Below are 21,815 nucleotides of genomic sequence, written 5' to 3'. Positions count from 1 at the left end.
GTAGATTTAACCAAAGCTCACAGGTTTCTTTGACTTTTGTGTTTCTTTTTATACCACATGGCATTTCTTCTTATAAGCAGGACATTCCATTTCTAAACCAGATGTGGTTGACTTATTGGAGCAAGGCAAAGAACCCTGGATGATTTTGAGGGAAGAAACACAGTACACAGGTAAGGAAGGCAAGGGAAGCAATCAGGTCTGGTAATGGCCTATGTGGTAAGGGGCAGGCGATGATGCTTCTGTGTTGCTGCTCCTGAGCTCCTTCTCCAAGGCACCAGGACTTGTGGAGCACAGGCCTATGCTATGGAGAAGAAATTAAGATCTCATTGTGAGCTATTGAAGAAACTTGAACTGTGTTCCATTTACCAATCACCTTATTTCTCTTATATTTCAAATCCATTTTTCAGTGACGGGACCCTCTATTTTCTTTTTTCTTCTACTTTGGATTCAACTGTTTTTCCAGTTGTCCTTTCCCTTACATAAATGCACACACACACTTGTCAATATAGTGAACAAGACTTAAAAGTCCCCATCTTCGTGGAATTTATATTGTAGTAGAGTGGGTAGACATAAAAATAAACAGGTAAATAATTAATATTAGGCAGTGGAATGATCCATGATAAAAAGTAAGCAGAGGCCAAGCATGGTGGCTCACGCCTGTAATCCTAGCACTCTGGGATCCGAGGTGGGTGGATCCCTTGAGCTCAGGAGTTCTAGACCAACTTGAGCAAGAGTGAAACCCCATCTGTTCTAAAATAGAAAAGAAAAAGAAAAAAAAAACGAACCTGATTTCATGGCTCCTAGCTACTCAGGAGGCTGACTCAGGAGGATCTCTTGAGCCCACAGATAAGGCTGCTGTGAGCCATGCCACCACAGCACTGTAGCCAGGGCAATAGAGTAAAACTCTGTCTCCATAAACGAACAAACCAAAAAAATAGTAAGCAGAGGTCAGTCCATCTTAGATAAGATGGTTAGGGAGACTTCTCTGGGGTGGTAATATTTAAGAGATGTATGGCTATGTGTTTGGGGAAGAAAATATTCCAGGCTGATTAAGAGCTTGAAAGGCTCAGAGGACAATTAGGGCAGTGGAGAGGAAGAGTGTGGGGAGTAAAGGAAGGAGGAGAATGGGGAGAACTTTGTGAGTTTGAGCAGCACCAAAGTAGACCACGACAGAGATCCTAAGAGGAGAGTGACAAGAAATGAGGTCACACATTATGAGGAGACTGATCGTATGAGGTTTTATTGAATTTGAATTGTTAGGAAAAAAAATGGTTAGAATTAATGATGTAATTCTTTTTTTTTTTTTTTGAGACAGGGTCTCACTATGTCACCCTTGGTAGAGTGCTATGGCATCACAGCTCACAGCAACCTCAAACTCTTGGGCTTAAGCAATTCTCTGTCTCAGCCTCCCAAGTACCTGGGACTACACGCGCCCACCACAACACCCAGCTATTTTTTTGTTGCAGTTGTCATTGTTGTTTAGTTGGTCTGGGCCAGGTTCAAACCCACCACCCTCAGTGTATGTGGCTGGTGCCATAACCACTGTGCTATGGGTGCTGAGCTGTAATTTGATTTTTTTTATTGTAAGCCTGCTTTATTTCTTTCTGGGATCAAGTAATCCTCCTGCCTCACCCTCCCAAATAGCTGGGACTACAGGTACCCGCCACTGTGTCCAGCTAGTTTTCTGGGGCGGGGAGGTTTGTTTTTTTTTTTTGAGACAGAGTCCCACTTTGTTGCCCTCGGTAGAGTGCTGTGGCGTCTTGCCTCAGCCTCCCGAGGAGCTGGGACTATAGATGCCTGCTGCAGCACCTTCCTATTTTTTTGAGATGGGGTCTTGCTCTTGCTCTTGCTCAGACTGGTCTCCAACCTGTGAGCTCAGGGCAGTACCTTGGCCTCCCAAGTACTGGGATGGTTTTTTCTATTTTTAGTAGAGACGGGGTCTCCCTCTTGCTCAGGCTCGTCTTGAACTCCTGAGCTCAAGCAATCCACCTGCCTTGGCTTCACAGAGAGCTGGGATTACAGGAGTGAGCCACACCACACCATACCACACCAGGCCTATTTTGGGGGTTTAAGGACCAGACTGGGTAATTTTTAAGACCAGTTGGTATCAGGCAGAGCCTATGACATCGTAATTTTGATTTTGTAGGCACCAGGAAGTGTAATACTTGGAACCTGGATGCGTGAGCAGTTAGCCTTAAAAAGGGATTGTATAACATTTTCAGCTGGATGATTTTTTAAGAAATGAAAGAAAGGAGGGATTGTATTTGATTCAGTTCTAGTATGCTGTCCCATTCCCGCATTTTAGTAATTCTTCAGCCTGAAATGGAGGATAGACTTAACCACGCAGGGCCATCTGTGTAGATGTATAGTGCTGTTGGATGTATCATGGTCAATATTTTAGAGTTTTTCCAAATAGTTATTCTAACTTCTATAAATTTCATGTTTTCTTATTCCTTTTGTTGGGAGATAATTTGTTGGATCATTTGATGGAACATACATTGTAACATTGACTATACATATGGCTACATAGCAGCATTTTATTATTTTGTTATATAGTAAAAGATTGTATATGTGTATATATAATGACTCGGTAGCATTTTTTTTTTTTTTGTAGAGACAGAGTTGTACTTTATCGCCCTCGGTAGAGTGCCATGGTGTCACACAGCTCCCAGCACTCTCCAACTCCTGGGCTTAGGCAATTCTCTTGCCTCAGCCTCCCAAGTAGCTGGGACTACAGGTGCCCACCAAAATGCCCCACTATTTTTTTGTTGCAGTTTTGGCCAGGGCCGGGTTTGAACCCGCCACCCTTGGTATATGGGGCCAGCACCCTACCCACTGAGCCACAGGAGCCGCCCCTCAGTAGCATTTTATTACTCTGGAGGCCACACTTTTGAATAAATAAATATTCAGGGAAGGATTATGATCCAAGTTTCCAGTGTACTAAATCAGGAGGCAACAGAGGCCACATTAAATCAAAAGAACTGATCTTATACCCAATTCAAAGAGCCATCATAATCAGATATTTGGAGTTATTTGTTAAATTTACTAATGTTATCACTTCTTTGTTTGGGGGGTATTTAATATTAGTGATACTAAGGACTCCATGGAGGCTGGGTTCAGTGGCTCACATCTGTAATCCTAGCACTGTGGGAGGCCGAGGCAGGTGGATTGCCTGAGCTCAGCCTGAGCAAGAGTGAGACCCCGTCTCTACTAAAAATAGAAAAACCAGCCAAGTGTTGCTGTGGGCACCTATAGTCCCAGCTACTCTGGAGTCTAAGGCAAGAGGATCTCCTGAGCCCAAGACTTTGAAGTTGCTCACTTCGGCAGCACATATATGAGAATTGGAATCATATAGAGACAATTAGCTTGACCCCTGTGCAGTAATAACATGAATATTCATGAATCATCCGTATTTTGTTTGCCTTTTCTAATGTTCAGGAGGGAGGAAACCGAGGCTCTTGTAAGCGAAGTGACTTACCCAATTGAGGGCTCTTCTGGCTTCTGGCCAAGAATGCATCCTCAACTCCTCCTCTTTAACAAAAGAAAAGAAAAAAAGACCCAGCCCAGGATCTTTCTTACATTGCATTTATCTTCTCAATCCATGACAATTCCTTACATATTTCTTTTTGTTTTGGTTTTCATGACTGTACCACCTTTGTAGGGTATGAGTCACTTATTTTATAAAATGTCCCCAAATTGTAGTTAGTCCATTGTTATCTCATGAGATGGATATTAGGCACTCTTGCAACATTACAGATGAGGTTCACCCTCTGAATGCATTGTATCAGGTTCTCTGAGGTTGATTCTGGTGACACTAATTTTGAACACTCGATTAAGGTATATATATGTGTATTAAAAGCTTCTCCAGAGTAAAGTTACTAGTTTTATCTTTTTAATTAGCAAATACCATTTGGGAGGATACTTTAAGACCATACACATCTGGTTTGCATCACACTTCAGCCACCATTTTAACATCTAGCATTGGTTCTTGCCTGTAACACTTATTACTCTGATGTTTAGCTAATGGTGATTTTTCTATATCCATCATTTGTTTTACAATTATTAATTGAAATTTTATAAGGTAGAGGTATATCTTCTTCATTATCCAGTTATTTATTAATACAGACTTATGGATATTTACTTTAGGGGGTATTATCCAGTATTATCATTTACTTTCTTACTCAAATTATCTCAGCTATGGACATTAGATGGGGTTGGCTTTTGTGTCTTTTTGATATATAGCTATCATTTTTTGAGGATTTTCTTTTTTTTAATTTATCTTTTTTTTTTTTTTAATGATTTTATTTTATTTATTTATTTATTTTTGTGTGTGTGTGGTTTTTAGCTAGGGCTGGGTTTGAACCTGCCACCTCTGGCATATGGGACCGGTGCCCTTCCCCTTTGAGCCAGAGGCGCTGTGTTGTATTTTTCTTGCTTTAGCCTGGCAGTCAACCAACTTTTCAAAAGGCCGTAGTTCTTTTGATTGGAGAATAAATTTTATAAAGCAAGATCTGGGTCTAGGTGGGATTATTGGTACTAGGGTGTCATTGCTTAGATCCTAATACATTTTTATACTTTTTTTTGGTTTTTGTTTTTTTTTTTGAGGCAAAGTCTCTCCCCTCTCTACCTGGGGTAGCGTGCAGTGGGGTCATCATAGCTCACCACAGCCTCAAACTTGTGAGCTCAAGTGATCCTCCTGCCTCACCCTCTGAAGTAGCTGGGATTATAGGCATGCATTACTGCACCCAGATAATTTTTCTTGCTATGTTGCTCAGGCTGTTTTCTATTTTTTGCGGTTTTTGGCCGGGGTTGGGTTTGAACCCACCACCTCCAGCATATGGGGCCGGCGCCCTACTCCTTTGAGCCACAGGCGCTACCCTCTTAGGCTGGTTTTCAACTCCTGGCCTCAAGTAATCCTCCTTAGCCTCCCAAACTACTTGGATTACAGGTGTGAGCCACTGCCCCCAGCTCACATTTCATAGTCATATATTAGTCTAAGCTGTTTACTTATTGAGTATCACTTCTTATTTCTTTCATAGAAGTTTCATGTTGGCCAGGTGCAGTGGCTCATACCTGTAATCCTAGCAGTCTAGGAGCCTGAGACAGGTAGATTGCTTGAGTTCATGAGTTTGAGACCAATCTTAGCAAGAGAGAGACCCCCATTTCTACGAAAAATAGAAAAACTAGCCAGGCATTGTGGCAGGCACCAGTAGTCCTAGCTTCTTGGAGGCTGAGGCAAGAGGATCTCTTGAGCTCAAGAGTTTGAGGTTGCTGTGAGCTGTGAAGCCACAGCATTCTACCCAGGGTGACAGAGTGAGATTCTGTCTCAAAAAAAAAAAAAAAGAGAGAGAGAGAGAAAGTTTCATGTTATCTGGTATAGAAATACATTTTTAAAACTTTTCTTCTGTTTCAGATTTGGATTTACGGTGTGAGATAATCAGCTACATAGAAATGCCTACTTGTGAAACACATGTATCCTCTATGAGACATCAGAGAATATGTAACAGAGAGGAATTCTATGAATGTGAGAAATGTCAGAAGAAATTTAGTAGTGGCTATCAACTTATTCTACATCACAGGTTTCATATTACTGAGAGGCCCTATGAATGCAAAGAATGTGGGAAGAACTTTCGTAGTGGCTACCAACTTACTCTTCATCAAAGATTTCATGCTGGTGAGAAACCCTATGAATGTACAGAATGTGGGAAGGACTTTAAAAGTGGTTATCAACTTACTGTACATCAGAGATTTCATACTGGTGAGAAGACCTATGAATGCAGGGAATGTGGGAAGGCCTTTATTTATGCCTCTCACATTGTCCAACATGAGAGAGTTCACACTGGTGGGAAGCCTTATGTATGTCAGGAATGTGGGAAGGCCTTCAGTCAAGGTGGGCACCTTAGAATTCATCAGAGAATTCACACCGGTGAAAAACCTTATAAATGCAAGGAATGTGGGAAGGGTTTTAGTAGGCACTCAAATCTTGTTGAACATGGGCAAATTCATACCAATGAGAAGCCTTATGTATGTGAAAAATGTGGAAAGGCCTTTAGAAGAGGTCATCAACTTATTGCACATCAGAGTGTTCATACAGGCAAAAAACCATATGAATGTGAAGAGTGTGGAAAAGGCTATACCACTGCCTCATACCTTCTTCTACATCAGAGAATTCATAAAGGTGGGAAACCATATGAATGCAAGGAGTGTAAAAAAACCTTTACTTTATATAGAAATCTTAGTCGACATCAGAATATTCATACTAGTGAGAAACTTTTTGCATGTAAGCAATGTGGGAGGGCATATACTACTGGCTCCAAACTTTTTCAACATCAGAAAACGCATACTGGTGAGAAACCCTACGAGTGTAAGGAATGTGGGAAGACCTTTAGTTTATATGGATACCTTAATCAACATCAGAAAATTCATACCGGTGTGAAACGGTTTGAATGTAAGGCGTGTAAAAAAACTTTTACTTTGTATAGAAATCTTACTCGACATCAGAGTATTCATACTGGCAAAAAACTTTTTGAATGTCCAGAATGTGGGAAAGCCTATAGTACTGGCTCAAACCTTGTTCAACATCAGAAGACACATACTGGTGAGAAACCCTATGAATGTAAGGAGTGTGGAAAGACCTTTAGCTTGCATGGATACCTTAATCAGCATCAAAAGATTCACAGTGGTGTGAAACCCTATGAATGTAAGGTATGTAGAAAAACCTTTACTTTCTATAGAAATCTTACTCTACATCAGAGTATTCATACTGATGAGAAGCCTTTTAAATGTAAGGAATGTGGGAAGACCTTTAGACGCAGTTCCCACCTTAATGCACATCAGAGTATTCATGCCGATAAAAAACCCTATGAATGTAAAGAATGCGGAAAGGCCTTTAAAATGTATGGATACCTTACCCAACATCAGAAAATTCATACTGGTGGAAAACCTTACGAATGTAAGGAATGTGGGAAGGCCTTTAGTCGTGCTTCAAACCTTGTTCAGCATGAAAGAATTCATACAGGCGAGAAACCCTATGTGTGTAAGCAGTGTGGGAAAACCTTCAGATACAGTTCAGCCCTTAAAGCACACCAGGGAATTCATACTGGTGTAAACATCTAAGAACATAAGGGATATGGCCTAAAGTTTTTCAATATGAGACAATTCACATTGGTGAGAAATGATTGAATATCTTCAGCAAAATGAAAGAATTCATAATTTAGTTCTTGTCACACTAGAAAGCATTCAATGTCAGTTCTGTTTTAATGGACTGTCTGACTATTCAATGCCAAATTAAGAAAAACATGGGAGGCGGTGCCTGTGGCTCAGTCGGTAAGGCGCCGGCCCCATATACCGAGGGTGGCGGGTTCAAACCCGGCCCCAGCTGAACTGCAACGAAAAAAAATAGCTGGGCGTTGTGGCAGGCGCCTGTAGTCCCAGCTACTTGGGAGGCTGAGGCAAGAGAATCGCTTAAGCCCCGGAGTTGGAGGTTGCTGTGAACTGTGTGATGCTGTGGCACTCTACCGAGGGCCATAAAATGAGACTCTGTCTCTACAAAAAAAAAAAAGAAAGAAAGAAAAAAACATGAGAATCTGAATTTCTTCATGCCTGCAACATCCACAGAATGGAAATTTTTACTAAATTTATTAATTAAATGGATGACCAAAAGCCTTCCATTCTAGATATCAATGGATGTGTTAGAAATTAACCCAAATCTTAGTATCTTATCACAACAATAAGCATCTCTCATAAGGCTCTATGGGTCAAATTCATGAACAGCTTGGATGAATGCTTTTGGATTGGGCTTTTCATGAGATTTAAGTCTTTTGAAAGTATGACTGGGGCTAAAGGATCTGTTCCCCCTGGCAGCTCACCCACACTGGCTGCTGGCTTAGAGACTGAGAGTGCCAGGAGAAAGCTGTCCTCATCCACAGTGAACTTGATTCAGATGATGAAATCCTAGGCTGGGAGTAGTTGATGCTATAAATGGATGAGACTTTGGGGGCTTCTTGAGCGTGTTTTCCTTGTAGGAATATGTTACAGTTTGCACTCTGAGTGCCAATGGTAGTGTTTCCCACCACCTTTTTTTTTTTTTGCAGTGTCTGGCCGGGGCTGAGTTTGAACCTGCCACCTCTGGCATATGGAGCCAGCACCCTTCTCCTTTGAGCCACAGGCGCTGCCCTGGTAGTGTTTTCTAAACGTGTCCACAAATTCTTTGAAATTCCACCCTTCAAAGTTGAGGTCTTTGAACTTAGCCACTTGCTTCTAATGAATAGAATATTTAAATATTCAGGATACCTTTCTCCTGGAGCTCGCACTCAACTGGTCATTTAGTCTCACTCAGAATCATCTTTGGGCATCCCCAGCAGGCTGCTGACAGCCCCTTTTATGGGAGTTTCACTGAATGGAGATTCTCCTGAGTGTCACATTAGATCTCGCTGAAAAAAAAAATTTTTTTTTTCTGAGACATAGTCTCACTCTATCACCTGAGCTAGGGTGCATTGCTTCAGCCTAGCTCACGGCAAACTCCTGGGTTCAAGCAATCCTCCTGCCTCAACCTCCCTAGGAGGTGGGAATACGGGTATATACCACCATGCCTGGCTGTTTTTTTTTCTATTTTTAGTAGACACAGGGTCTTTCTCTTGCTCAGGCTGGTCTGGAACTTCTAAGCTCAAGGAATCTTCCCACCTTGGCCTCCCAGAGTGCTAGGATTACAAACGTGAGCTACCATGCCCGACTAAACTACCTTTTTAAAATCATTTAGGAAATCAAAATTACAGATGATAGCTACCTAAAATCACTACCTTTTCGAACTAAGTAACACACATCATGCATTGTCAACCAAAAGTCTCTAATGTTTTCATTCATCGTGGTCTGCTCATCCATAATCCCTTTTGTCCACACAAGGAGGGAATAATTTACTATTAAATACTAACATCATTTCCCCTATGCACTTGTAAATTTTGATAATTAAATATGACACAGTGCAGAATGGTTTCACTGTAGTCAGATTACCACTACCCTTGATACTTAAAAAAATGGTTCCTGTTCTTGGACAAGCCATTTAAGCACTCTTAGAACAACCAGAAAGCATGTGATTACCTTCTCAAAAGACTGGAGTATGCTGAGGTATAGAAAGTTTGTTTGCCTTTCCATAACCCAGTGTATCCAGAAATTCCTTGGAACTTCCATTCTTATTACTTAATGATATTGGGTTTTTTTGTTTTGGGGGGTTTTGTTTTTTGCTTGTTTGTTTTTGTTTTTGAGACACAGTGTCACTCTGTCAGCCTGGGTACAGTGCTGTGGCATCATAGCTCACAGTAGCCTCAAACTCCTGGGTTCAAGTGATGCTCCTGCCTCAGCCTCCTGAGTAGCTGGACTATAGGCACAGGCCACAACACCTGGCTAATTTTTCTATTTTTGGTAGAGATGGGGATCTTGCTTTTGCTCAGGCTGGTCTCGAACTCTTGAACTTGAGTAATCCACCTGCCTTCGCCTATCAGAATGCTGGGATCACAGGTGTGAGCCACCACTCCTGGCCTTACCTACTTTTTCACATAAAAAGTCCTTTCCATGTATACTAACATTTGGGATGTGAAATCATATGCTGAAATGTTGCCAAAACTTTAAAAAGTGACCCTCAAGCTAGAATTTCAGCTCTCTGACATGTGATTAAATACTGGTGAGATAGTAGTCTGCTCAGATGATCATATGCAATTAGCTGCCTTTTTCTATACATATCATTCGGTTACTTTTCTATACAATAAAAAACGTGCCAGGTGCAGTGGCTCACGTCTGGAATCCTACCTTGAGCTTATAAGTTCAAGCCCAGCCTAAGCAAGAGCAAGACCCCATCTCTAAAAACCAGCTGGGCATTGTAGCAGGTGCTTGTAGTCCCAGCTACTGGGGAGGCTAAGGCAAGTGAATCGCTTGAGCCCAGGAGTTTGAGGTTGCTGTGAGCTGTGATGCCAAAGCACTCTACTGAGGGCAACAAAGAGAGAGTCTGTCTCAAAACAAACAAAAAGTTCCAGATGAAGCTGTGTGAATATTCTTAAATGTTTGTAAACTCTCATATTGATCAGTATTTAGGTATTGCTAATTTTCTAAACTCTTATCTTGACTATTTCGAGTTTCAGATGGTATCTGTAAATGAAAATCTATAATTGCACAGTCATAGCTCATATATACTTGGATATTTACTCCACTTTTCTGTTGTAACTTATAATCTGGTCAACTGGAAATAAAAGTATCCTAGAAATCCACTTGTCCACTTAAAAGTATATAGTTAACTAACCCAGTAAGTACCTTTTTAGATATTTATTGACCAATCATGTTACTTACTATGACTTTCCTATTTGTTTCTTTTGCCCATTATTTCCTTACTGATTTGTAGAACACACACACATACCATGGATCTTGATTCTTTTGTTGTTTCACATAAAAAGTCCTTTCCATGTACTATTTTTTTTTTTTTTTGTGAGTCTCACTTTGTTGCCCTGGGTAGAGTGCCATGACACCATAGCTTGCAGCAACCTCAAATTCCTGGGGTGGAGCAATCCTCCTGCCTCAGCCTCCTTAGTAGCTGGGACTATAGGAACCCACCACGACACCTGGCCAGTTTTTCTATTTTTAGTAGAGATAGGGACTCTCTTGTTCAGGCTGGTCTCAAACTCCTGAGCTCAGGTGATCCACTGCCTAAGCCTTCCAGAGTGCTAGGATTACATCAGATCTGGATAGTTACTTTTTTTTTTTTTTTTTTTTGAGACATAGTGTCACTATGTTGCCCTCTGTAGAGTGCAGCACCATCACAGCTCATAGCAACCTCCAACTCTTGGGTTTAAGCTATTCTCTTGTCTCAGCCTCCCAAGTAGCACCCACCACAATGCCTGGCTATTTTTCTGTTGCAGTAGTCATTATTGCTTAGCTGGCCCAGGCTGGGTTTGAACCCGCCAGCCTCAGTGTATGTGGCTGATGCTGTAACCACTGAGCTACGGGTGTCAAGCCACGGGATAGTTACTTTTTAAAGCACCTTCATGATGTATCTTGTACTGATTGTATCCCCCCATCCATAGGATCCTATTATATTTGGATGTTGCCATTTTCAGTCCAACTATAAACTGGTAATTTTTTTTAATTGTATCTCATAATTTTATTTGATTTTTTTCCCTCTTTTCTTAAGTTTATTTTTTATTATTTTTATTAAATCATAACTTTGTACATTGATGCATTTTATGGGGTTCAGGGTACTGCTTTGATACATAATGTGAAATGCTTACATTGAACTAAGTAACACATCCATCACAATTATACTCATTTCTTAATAGTTTTGAAATGTACCATTGCATCATGCACATTAAGTGAGGTTCCCCCCCTAAACTGGTAATTTATTTATGTTTTTAATAGACTGGAGTGTTTCCAAGTATGTGAATAGAAATGAAATTTTCTTTTCAAATAATTATTTCTTTACTTTTATTAAAATAAATATGATTATGTTGAGTGTTGGGATAATAGCATCTCAGCATTTTATCTAATTTATGGAAATCAATATAGCATTTTACCATTAAACTAATATTTGCTTTGCTGTATGCAAGTATATTCTCTAATTAGATATAATTCCTTATTCTTTTCTTTTTTTTTTTTTGTAGAGACAGAGTCTCACTGTACCGCCCTCGGGTAGAGTGCCGTGGCGTCACACGGCTCACAGCAACCTCTAACTCCTGGGCTTCCGCGATTCTCTTGCCTCAGCCTCCCTAGTAGCTGGGACTACAGGCGCCCGCCACAACGCCCGGCTATTTTTTTGTTGTTGTTGTTGTTGCAGTTTGACCGGGGCTGGGTTTGAACCCGCCACCCTCGGCATGTGGGGCCGGCGCCCTACTCGCTGAGCCACAGGCGCCGCCCAATTCCTTATTCTTTTCAAATGGCATATCTTTTGTTCATATATTGTCCCTTGATATGTTAATATTAGGCTCGGCACCCATAGCTCAGTTGATAGGGTGCCGGCAACATACACCAGGGCTGGGGGGTTTGAACCTCTGGGCCAGCTAAAAACAATGACAACTACAACAAAAAAATAGCATTGTGGTGGGTGCCAATAGTCCTAGCTACTTGGGAGGCTGAGGCAAGAGAATCACGTAAGCCGGAGAGTTTGAGGTTACTATGAGCTGTGACACCACAGCACTATCCAGGGTGACATAGTGAGACTCTGTCTCAAAAAAAAAAAAAAAGAGTATATTAATGTTATAATTTATGCTGATTTCTTGTTTTAAGCCATTTCTAGAATATAATATGCTCTGTCATAGTATATTATTGTTTTGATAAGCTGTTCAACTATTCTTGGGAATATTTTGCTCAGGATTTTTGTGTACATATTCAAAACTGATATTTATATTGACATATATTAATATGCAGATTTATAGCTTAGTACCCGTTGCTCATACGGGGTGCTGGCCACAACACCATGGCTGGCAGATTTGAGCCTGGCCCAGGCCTGCTAAACAATAATGACAACTGCAAACAAAAAATAGCTGGGCATTGTGGCAGGCACCTGTGGTCCAAGCTACTTGGAAGGCTGAGGCAGGAGAATCACTTAAGCCCAAGAGTTTGAGGTTGCTGTGAGCTGTGACTCTACAGCACTCTACCGAGGATGACATAGTAAAACTCTGTCTCAAAAAAAAAAAAAAGAATATAATATTCTTAATTTTTTTGTTATTGATATTTGTTCATTAAAAGTTAGAAAAACTGGGCGGCGCCTGTGGCTCAGTGAGTAGGGCGCCGGCCCCATATGCAGAGGGTGGCGGGTTCGGACCCAGCCCCGGCCAAACTGCAACAGAAAAATAGCCGGGCGTTGTGGCGGGCGCCTGTAGTCCCAGCTGCTCCCGAGGCTGAGGCAAGAGAATCCCGTAAGCCCAAGAGTTAGAGGTTGCTGTGAGCCATGTGACCCCACGGCACTCTACCCGAGGGCGGTACAGTGAGACTCTGTCTCTACAAAAAAAAGAGTTAGATAAACCTTAGCTTTAAACTTATATGGTCCTGTTTTTTATTTATTTTGTTTTCCTTCTTATGGTTTTACTATTAGATTGTTAGCCACTCTTCCAAATTCATCTGATACTCTGTATTTGCCTTTCTACTTTGTTTGGACCCAACGTATTAAACTTAGTAAATGACCCACACACACTTCCTTTGAGCACCACACATCTCGGTAGTACCTCTCTGTTAGGAATAAAAGCATCCCTACAGGACCCCTTCAGTGAAAATCAAATGTCATGTATTCTTTGCAGCTCAAGCCTTTTCTACAAGAATATAAAATGCTCTTGGCTGCTTAGACATGTTGGGATACTTAGCAGCTTTAATGGTAACGTGAAAGTTTGTTTAATGTGTGAAGATGAGTTCTGATATAGAATGAGAAATATTCAGTGATACTTTTACTCTGTTGACTGATGCTTAAAGTTATGATTTGTCAAATAACTAGCATTTCATTAAACATTAAGCAATTAACATTTCTCTAGATCTGTACTGTCAGAGATATACTAGCCACCAGCTGCATGTGGCAATTTTAAATTATTAATCATTTAAATTTGGCCGCTGTGGAACTCCTTCCTTTCTCACTCCCTGGACACTGTGGCACTGGTCTTGGTTGGGGGCCATCCTGCACCTAAGGTAGGAAGATGGTGGCCACAAAGAAGATAAAAAAGTTGCTAAAATCTATTCACTTGAGGCTCCAACTCATGAAAAGTGGAAAATATGTGCTGGGGTATAAGCAGACCCTGAAGGTGATTGGGCAAGGCAAAATTATTTTGGCCGTCCTTGCCAACAACTGACCAGCTTTGAAGAAATCTGAAACAGAGCACTATGCCATATTAGCCAAAACCAATGTTCATCACAACAGTGGCAATGAAATTGAATTTGGCACAGCATGTGGAAAATGCTACAGAGTGTGCACACTGGCCAGCATCCATCCGGGTGACTCTGATATCGCTAGAGGCATGCCAGAACAGACAAGGGAAATGTAAATCATGCACATTCTTTTTCTTTAGCAAAACTTGCCAGAGCTTGTTTTAAAAAAATAAAATAATGATAATAATTTAAATTCAGTACAATGTGAAATTGAGAGCTCAGAAGTTTGAGGTTACAGTGAGCTATAATGATGGAAGACCATCTCTCAAAAAAAAAACAAACAAAAAGAGGCTGGGAACGTGGCTCACACCTGTAATCCTAGTACTCTGGGAGGCCCAGGTGGGAGAATTGCCTGAACTCAGGAGTTTGAGACCAGCCTGAGCACAAATGAGACACCATCTCTACTAAAAATAGAAAAACTAGCTGGGTGTTGCAGTGGGCTCCTGTAGTCCTAGCTACTTGGGAGGCTGAGACAAGAGAATCGCTTGAACCCAAGCATTTCAGTTCTCTGTGAGCTATGATGACACCACAGCACTCTACCCAGTGTACCAGAGTGACTCTGTCTCACAAAAAAAAGAAAAATTGTAAAACCAAATTCCTCGGTGGCACTAGCCACAATCAACTGTTCCGTTCTACCGGACTGTGTTTACTGGACTTTACAGATACGATAGCCCCCTTTTCTCCACAGGTTCATTTATACATGGTCAATGGGAAGAAGGGTGAGAAGATATTTTAAGAGAGAAAGAAACCACATTCACATAAGTTTAATTACAACATATTGTTATAATTATTCTATTATTGTTACTGTTAATCTCTTACTGTGCCTAATTTAAAAATTAAGCTTTATCGGGGGCGTGCCTGTGGCTCAGTGAGTAGGGCACCGGCCCCATATACCAAGGGTAGTGGGTTCAAACCTGGCTCCGGCCAGCTAAGACAGCAATGACAACTGCAACAACAACAAAAAAAGCTGGGTGGAGCGGCGCCTGTGGCTCAGTGAGTAGTGCGCCGGCCCCATACACCGAGGGTGGCGGGTTCAAACCCAGCCCCAGCCAAACTGCAACAAAAAAATAGACGGGCATTGTGGCGGGCACCTGTAGTCCCAGCTACTCGGGAGGCTGAGGCAAGAGAATCACTTAAGCCTAAGAGTTGGAGGTTGCTGTGAGCTATGGCGCCACAACATATTACTAAGGGCGACAAAGTGAGACTCCATCTCAAAAAATAATAATAATAATGATAAGCTTTATTGTTGGTATGTATATGTGGGAAAAACATAGGTACAACATAGGTTTTGGTACTGTCTGTGGTTTCAGTCATCCACTGAGGATTTTGGAACATATCCCCCACAGATAAGGGGAGGGACTACTGTATACAGTCTTTCCATTATCACAGAACTTTTTACTGGATAAGAATATTCTGAATAGCTACAGTGTTCACACAGATAACAAAGAGAATCTTAGATTTTTTACTTGCAAATTAATTAAGGACTTTTACACATGTATTAAAAATCAAAAATCTTTATCAGAGATTTGAAAGCATCTTAAGTCTTTGAAAGTAGAAACAATATGCAAAAAATTATAATGTTTTAAAAAACACAAGCATTTGAAAAAATACCTTTGGGGTGGCGCCTGTGGCTCAGTTGGTAGGGTGGCGGGTTCAAACCCAGCCCTGGCTGAACTGCAACCAAAAAAAAGAAAAAGAAAAAATACCTTTGAAACGTATTGATTTGTAGGCCAGGCATAGTGGCTCACACCTGTAATTCAAGCACTCTGGGAGGCCCAGGTGGGTGGATTGCCTGAGCTCAGAAACAAATCTATGTCGGGAACCTGAGCAAGAGCAAGACCCCAACTTTAAAAATAGCCAGGCATGTGGCAGGCACCTGTAGTCCCAGCTACTCGGGAGGCTGAGGCAAAAAGATTACTTGAGCTCACTACCCAGGGCGACAGAGTGAGACTCCATCTCAAAAAAAAAAAAAAAGTAGGCTTGAGCTTGTGGCTCAAGCAGCTAAGGCGCCAGCCACATACACCTGAGCTGGCGGGTTTGAAGCCCCAAACAACAATGATGGCCGCAACCAAAAATAGCCGAGAGTTGTGGCCGGTGCCTGTAGTCCCAGCTACTTGGGAGCCTGACGCAAAAGAATCCCTTAAGCCCAAGAGTTGGAGGTTGGTGTGAGCTGTGACGCTAGGGCACTCTACCCAGGGCAACAGCTTGAGACTCTGTCTCAAAAGAAAAAAAAAAAAGAATCAAGATATATTGTTACAACCACACGAGGAGTGGAAGTTTTAACTACGCCAAAGGTGACAGGGTAAGACTGGGCATTTTTTTTTTTTTTTTTTTTTGTAGAGACAGAGTCTCACTGTACCGCCCTCGGGTAGAGTGCCGTGGCGTCACACGGCTCACAGCAACCTCTAACTCTTGGGCTTACGCGATTCTCTTGCCTCAGCCTCCCGAGCAGCTGGGAGTACAGGCGCCCGCCACAACGCCCGGCTATTTTTTGGTTGCAGTTTGGCCGGGGCTGGGTTTGAACCCGCCACCCTCGGCATATGGGGCCGGCGCCCTACTCACTGAGCCACAGGCGCCGCCTGTAGGTAGGCACAGTGGCTCATACCTGTAATCCTAGCATTCCAGGAGGCTGAGGCAGGTGGATTGCTTGAGCTCAGGAGTTCAAGACCAGCCTGAGCAAGCATCAGACCCCTATCTCTAAAAAATAACAAGGTGTTCTGGTGGACGCCTGTAGTCCCAGCTATTCAGGAGGGTGAGGCAAGAGGATTGCTTGAGCCCAAGAGTTAGAGGTTACTGTGAGCTATGAAGCCACCAGCACTATAATCTGGTGCCTTTAATCTGAGACTCTGTCTCAAAAAAAAAAAAAAAAAATTTATGTCAAGCCTAAAAATGGATGCTGAGTCAGCAACGTGATTAAACAAATTTTTGTCGGGAACCAATCTAGATGATGTGATACAGATACAGTGCATTTTTAGAGTAGTTACTATATCAGAATGTTCAGGAGTAAAATGGCCTCATTATATTCTCAGTGGAAATGGAGTATTTAAGTTAATCTAAAGGTATATAATATAAAGAAAATGGAGAGTAGTGATAAGATCCTCCATTTGATTTCATCATAAATGGAATGATTTATTAACATACTTGTTCAATAAAACCTTCACATTTAATAGGATAAGAGTGAATTCTTATTCTAATTTCTTACTGTTTGTGGACACAGAATTTTGTTCTGAATTTTTTTTCCTATATAGATTTACTTTGTATCATACTGTGATACACAGTAATTTTTATTTATTTATTTATTTTTTTTGAGACAGTCTCACTCTGTCACCCTGGGTAGCTCACAGCAACCTCAAAGTTTTGGGCTCAAGCAATTCCCTTGCTTCAGCCTCCCAAGTTGCTGAGACTACAGCTGCCCAGAGACCAAAGATTTTTTTTTAAGAGACGGGGTCTTGCTCTTGCTCAGGCTGTAAGGGTACTAGGTGTGAGTCACTGCTCCTGGCATGCACAGTAATATTAATAGTTATATATAAATGTTCTTAATAATGTAAAGAATTTTAGGCCAGGCGCGATGGCTCATGCCTGTAATCCTAGCACTCTGGGGAGTCTAAGGTGGAAGACTCCCTTGAGCTAAGGCGTTGGAGACCACCCTGAGCAAGAGCAAGAATGTCTCTACTAAAAATAGAAAAACTAGCCAAGTCTGGCGGCTGTGGCCTATAGGCCCAGCTACTCAGGAGGCTGAGGCAAAGTCGATTGACCCCAAGGGTTTTGAGTTTGCCATTAGCTATGACGCCATGGTGACTAAGGAAGACTCTGTCTCAAAATAATAATAATTCACATACCATTTAATTCATGTCTTTAAATTGATAGTTTAGTGTAGTCGCAATGTTGTGAAACCATCAACACAATGAATTTCACATTTTCATTATGCCAGCATGAAAGCCCACACCCTTGGGCATCATCTCAATCTCCCCTTTCACCCTTAAATTTAAGCAACGATTTTGTCTCTTTAGATGAGCCCACATTGGAAATTTCATAGGAAAAGAAGTTTCATAAATAATGAATCATAAGGCTGGGCACGGTGGCTCAGGCCTATATTTCTAGTACTCTGGGGGGCCGAGGTAGGTGGATTGTCTCAGCTCACCAGTTGGAGACCAGCCTGAGCCAGAGTGAGACCCCCATCTCTAAAACCCGGGTGTTGTGGTGGGTGCCTGTAGCCCCAGCTACTAGGAGGGTGAGGCAAGAGAATCACTTGAGCCCAAGAGTTTGAGGTTGCTGTGAGCTGTGAGCCAGGCAACAAAGTGAGACTCTCAAAAAATAAACAAATAAAAAATAAAATGAATCATAGATGTGGGGTCATCTGTACTGGCTTCAAGTGCTTGGCATAATGTTTTCAAGGTTGATCTATGTTGTAGCGTGTATCAGCCCCTCTATTTCTTCACATTACCACATAATATTCCACCATTGTATGTATATACCACATTTATCTATCCATTTATGAGATGTGGAACAATTGGTTTGTTGCTAGATCCGGGATTATACGAATCATACTGCTATAAATATTTATATAAAAGCTTTGTGGAGACATATGTTTTCATTTCTCTTGAGAATATGCCTAGGCCTAAAATTGCTGGGTCATGTGTTAACTCTGTGTCCTTCTAAGGAACTGCCAGACTATTTTCCAAAGCAAGGGCACCATTGTTCAGTCCTACCATCAACATACGTAAGTTCCTATTTTTCCAAATGCTAGTCAACATTTGTTATTGTCTTATTCTAGCTATCCTAGAGTAGTGAGTGGTATCTCATTGGGGTTTTAGTTTGCATATCCTTGATGAATAAAGATACTGACCAACCAGCCTGAGCAAGAGATAGGCCCCAGTGTCTCTACTAAAAGTAGACAAATTAGCTGGTCTGGTAGCACATGCCTAAAGTTCCAGCTACTCAGGAGGCAGAGGCAGGAGGATCACTTGAGCCTAGGAGTTTGAGGTTGCTGTGATGATCCCACTAAATTCTACCCAGGGCAACAGAGTGAGATTCTGTTTTTAAAAAATTAAAATGTTGAATGTTTTTTCAAGTATTTAGTAGCCATGTGTTTGCTTTCATTTGAGGAAAAATTCAGTTAAAATTGAGTTGTCTTTTTATCATTGAGTGGCAAGACTTCTTTATATACTCTAAATACAAATCTCATATCAGAAGTATTTTTTACCAAATTTTCTCTCTTGCCTTCTCTTCATGGTGCTTTTCATTTTTTTTTTCTTTTTTTTTGAGACAGAGTCTCAAGCTGTTGCTCTTGGTAGAGTGCTGTGGCATCACAGCTCACAGCAACCTCAAACTCTAGGACTTAAGTGATTCTCTTGCCTCAGCCTCCCAAGTAGCTGGGACCACAGGCGTTCACCACAACGCCCAGCTATTTTTTGGTTGTAGATGTCATTGTTGTTTGGCAGGCCCGGGCAGGATTCGAACCAACCAGTTCTGGTGTATGTGGCTGGTGCCTTAGCTGCTTGAGCTACAGGCACTGAGCCTCATCACGATGTTTTTGACACACAAAGTTTTAAAAATTCGATTATATTTAAGTTCTTTTTGTGGTGGTGTTGTAGTTTTGGTGCCATATTTAAGAAATAATTCTCTCCAGAGGATTTATGCCTATATTTCCTTCTAAATATTCTATTGTTTTAATTCTTTTTTTTCATTATCTCTTATTTATGGCCTCTGCCCTACTTTTTGTTTTGTTTCGGATATTTATTGGCATTCTTCAAGCCAGATAGCCTGCTTTCTACTCAAACCGAACCAATACTCTTTGAAAACCATTGGGAGGAGGATATTCTTGGGGGGTGGGAGGGTGGGAGACAGAATTTTGGCCAGTTCGGCTTTGGTTGGCAGATAAAACTCAGAAAAACACCTATAAAACAGGTACTCTCCCACATATATGCATATATGTGCATGTATACACACTCTGCCAGGCTAGGCCTTTTGGGGCTTTGGACAACTATCTAATTGCTTCTTTTCGTTTCCTTCATCCCAAGGATGGGTAGAAGTGAAAGGGGGAGAGTTCGGATGTGTAAATATTGATAAAGACAAAAAAAAAAATTAAACGTTGTTGCTAACTTTGGTGGGTTTGATTGCTTGGCATAATGACATGTGGGGAGTTTTCATGGTTTTCAGTGGAAGAGGCTTTCTGGCATCTCTGCCTGCAAAGCTCTCTGGCTCTCCCCTATTGTTTTAATTCTTAAACTTAGGTGTGTTTGTCCATTTTGAACTGATTTTGTGTATGGTGAGAGGTAGAGATCCCAATTCAGTCTTTTCCACATGGATATACAGTTGTTCAGTCTGTGTTGAAAAGACAGTTCTTCCCTTCCTTGAATTGCCTTGGTACCCTTGTTGAAAATCAATTTATTGTGTATGTGAAGTTCATTTGTGGACTCAATTTAATCCATTGATATATGTTGACTGTGTGTGTATCCACTGGGGGTGTGGTGCTCCAGAGGGATTACTCAGGAGATTCAGAGCAATAAATCCAAGAACTTACTTAAGAAAAAAGATAAGTGGTCAAATTCTTTGGGTGTAACTTTAATAGGTTTTCAACTATATTTGTGAATGGTGAATTTTTAGTCTTTGTTCCTTTGCCTTTTAGGGTACTGACCAATATTTTCAACCAGAGAGACAGTAAATTAAGATTCTTATTTTTGGTAAGCTCCACCTAAACAGTAAATGTAGGGGTACACATGGAATACCTCATGGGTGAAGGACTCCACTACAACTCAAGAGTTTACAAAAGAGAACAATGTAACCTAATTGTATGTGCCTTTGTATTAATCTGGAAAAAAAAAAGATGATTATCAATTTGTCCATTTTACTTGTTAAATATATTTTCACCCAAATTCATTTATCTAAAGTTTTAGAAATTTATTCCTTTTTTTACCATTCAGATGTTTTGTATAGTTATAAGTAACAATCAAAAATTTCAAATAATTACCATATCAAGGATGTAACGTTTAAGAAAATTTCTTCCCTTGGTTATGTTTAAGAAACTTACTCCTAGGTTGGAAATCCTACCCAACCTGCACCCAGTTGGAATAAAGACATTTTAATTGCAGAAAAAGAAAAAAGAAAGAAACTTACTTCTAAACAAAAATAAAAATATTGAAAAGATATTTCTTCAGATGACTTTTTTTACCAAATTTATTCAGTCCCTCTTTAACGTGTTCAAGGATGAAAAACAATGTATGAAAGAATTTAATGGAACTGCTCCCCCTCACATATGATGTTGGCCAATTCACCTTACACTTTTTATGGGACAAGCTAGGGCTTTCTCTAGGTATTAAAATTAAAAGTTACCATCCTAGCCAGGTACAGGTGACTCAAGCCTGTAATCTTAGCACTCTGGGAGGCCTAGGCAGGTGGATCGCTTGAGCTCAGGAGTTAGAGACCAACCTGAGCAAGAGCAAGAGCAAGACCCTGTCTCTACTAAAATAGAAAAATTAGCCGGGGGTGATGGGCGCCTGTAGTCCCAGCTACTCGGGAGGCTGAGGCAGGAGGATCCTTGAGCCCAGGAGACTGAGGTTGCTGTGAGCTACGATGACGCCACGGCGCTCTACCCAGGGCGACAAAGTGAGACTCTTGTCTCCAAGAAGAAAAAAGTTATCCTATATTTTACCAAAGTGGTTGGCGCTACCTCCGTGGGTAACAATCCCTGCGTCCCACTATAAGGATTTTTTCTTTTTTTTTTTTTTGAGACAGAGCCTCTAGCTGTCGCCCTGGGTAGAGTGCTGTAATGTCACAGCTCACAGCAACCTCCAACTTCTGGGCTTAAGCGATTCTCTTGTCTCAGCCTCCCAAAGTAGCTGAGACTACAGGCACCTACCACAACGCCCGGTTGTAGTTGTCATTGTTGTTCGGGGGGCCCGGGCTGGATTCGAACCCGCCAGTTCTGG

At 41.3% G+C, this 21,815-nt stretch overlaps 1 protein-coding gene, 1 non-coding gene and 1 pseudogene across 7 annotated transcripts in view; all 3 read left to right on the top strand.

The window, feature by feature from the left end:
- ZNF573 (zinc finger protein 573) overlaps positions 1–11,616 on the top strand; it is a 36,607-nt gene extending 24,991 nt beyond the window's left edge. For 4 of the 6 annotated variants that reach the window (XM_053604989.1, XM_053604991.1, XM_053604990.1 and 1 more), the window contains 2 exons: positions 78–170; positions 5,414–7,291. In XM_053604989.1, the coding sequence (XP_053460964.1) occupies positions 78–170; positions 5,414–7,116 (1,796 nt within the window). In that variant the 3' untranslated portion in view covers positions 7,117–7,291. Of the gene's footprint in view, positions 1–77; positions 171–5,413; positions 7,292–8,093 lie in introns of those variants that run through there. The other 2 variants (XM_053604993.1, XM_053604988.1) reach the window with 2 other exon arrangements.
- On the top strand, positions 3,312–3,418 carry LOC128597931 (U6 spliceosomal RNA). The gene has a single exon (XR_008383472.1). It is a non-coding gene; the product is annotated as a U6 spliceosomal RNA (small nuclear RNA).
- Positions 11,617–12,682: 1,066 nt separating the features above from the next.
- On the top strand, positions 12,683–16,239 carry LOC128595895 (60S ribosomal protein L30-like; annotated as a pseudogene).
- Positions 16,240–21,815: the final 5,576 nt, after the last annotated feature.

The sequence above is a fragment of the Nycticebus coucang genome, chromosome 10 (assembly GCF_027406575.1).
Source record: "Nycticebus coucang isolate mNycCou1 chromosome 10, mNycCou1.pri, whole genome shotgun sequence".
NCBI classification, from domain to species: Eukaryota; Metazoa; Chordata; class Mammalia; order Primates; family Lorisidae; genus Nycticebus; species Nycticebus coucang.
The sequence above is the reverse complement of the archived record's forward strand: the minus strand, read 5'-3'. Positions and strand labels throughout refer to the sequence as shown.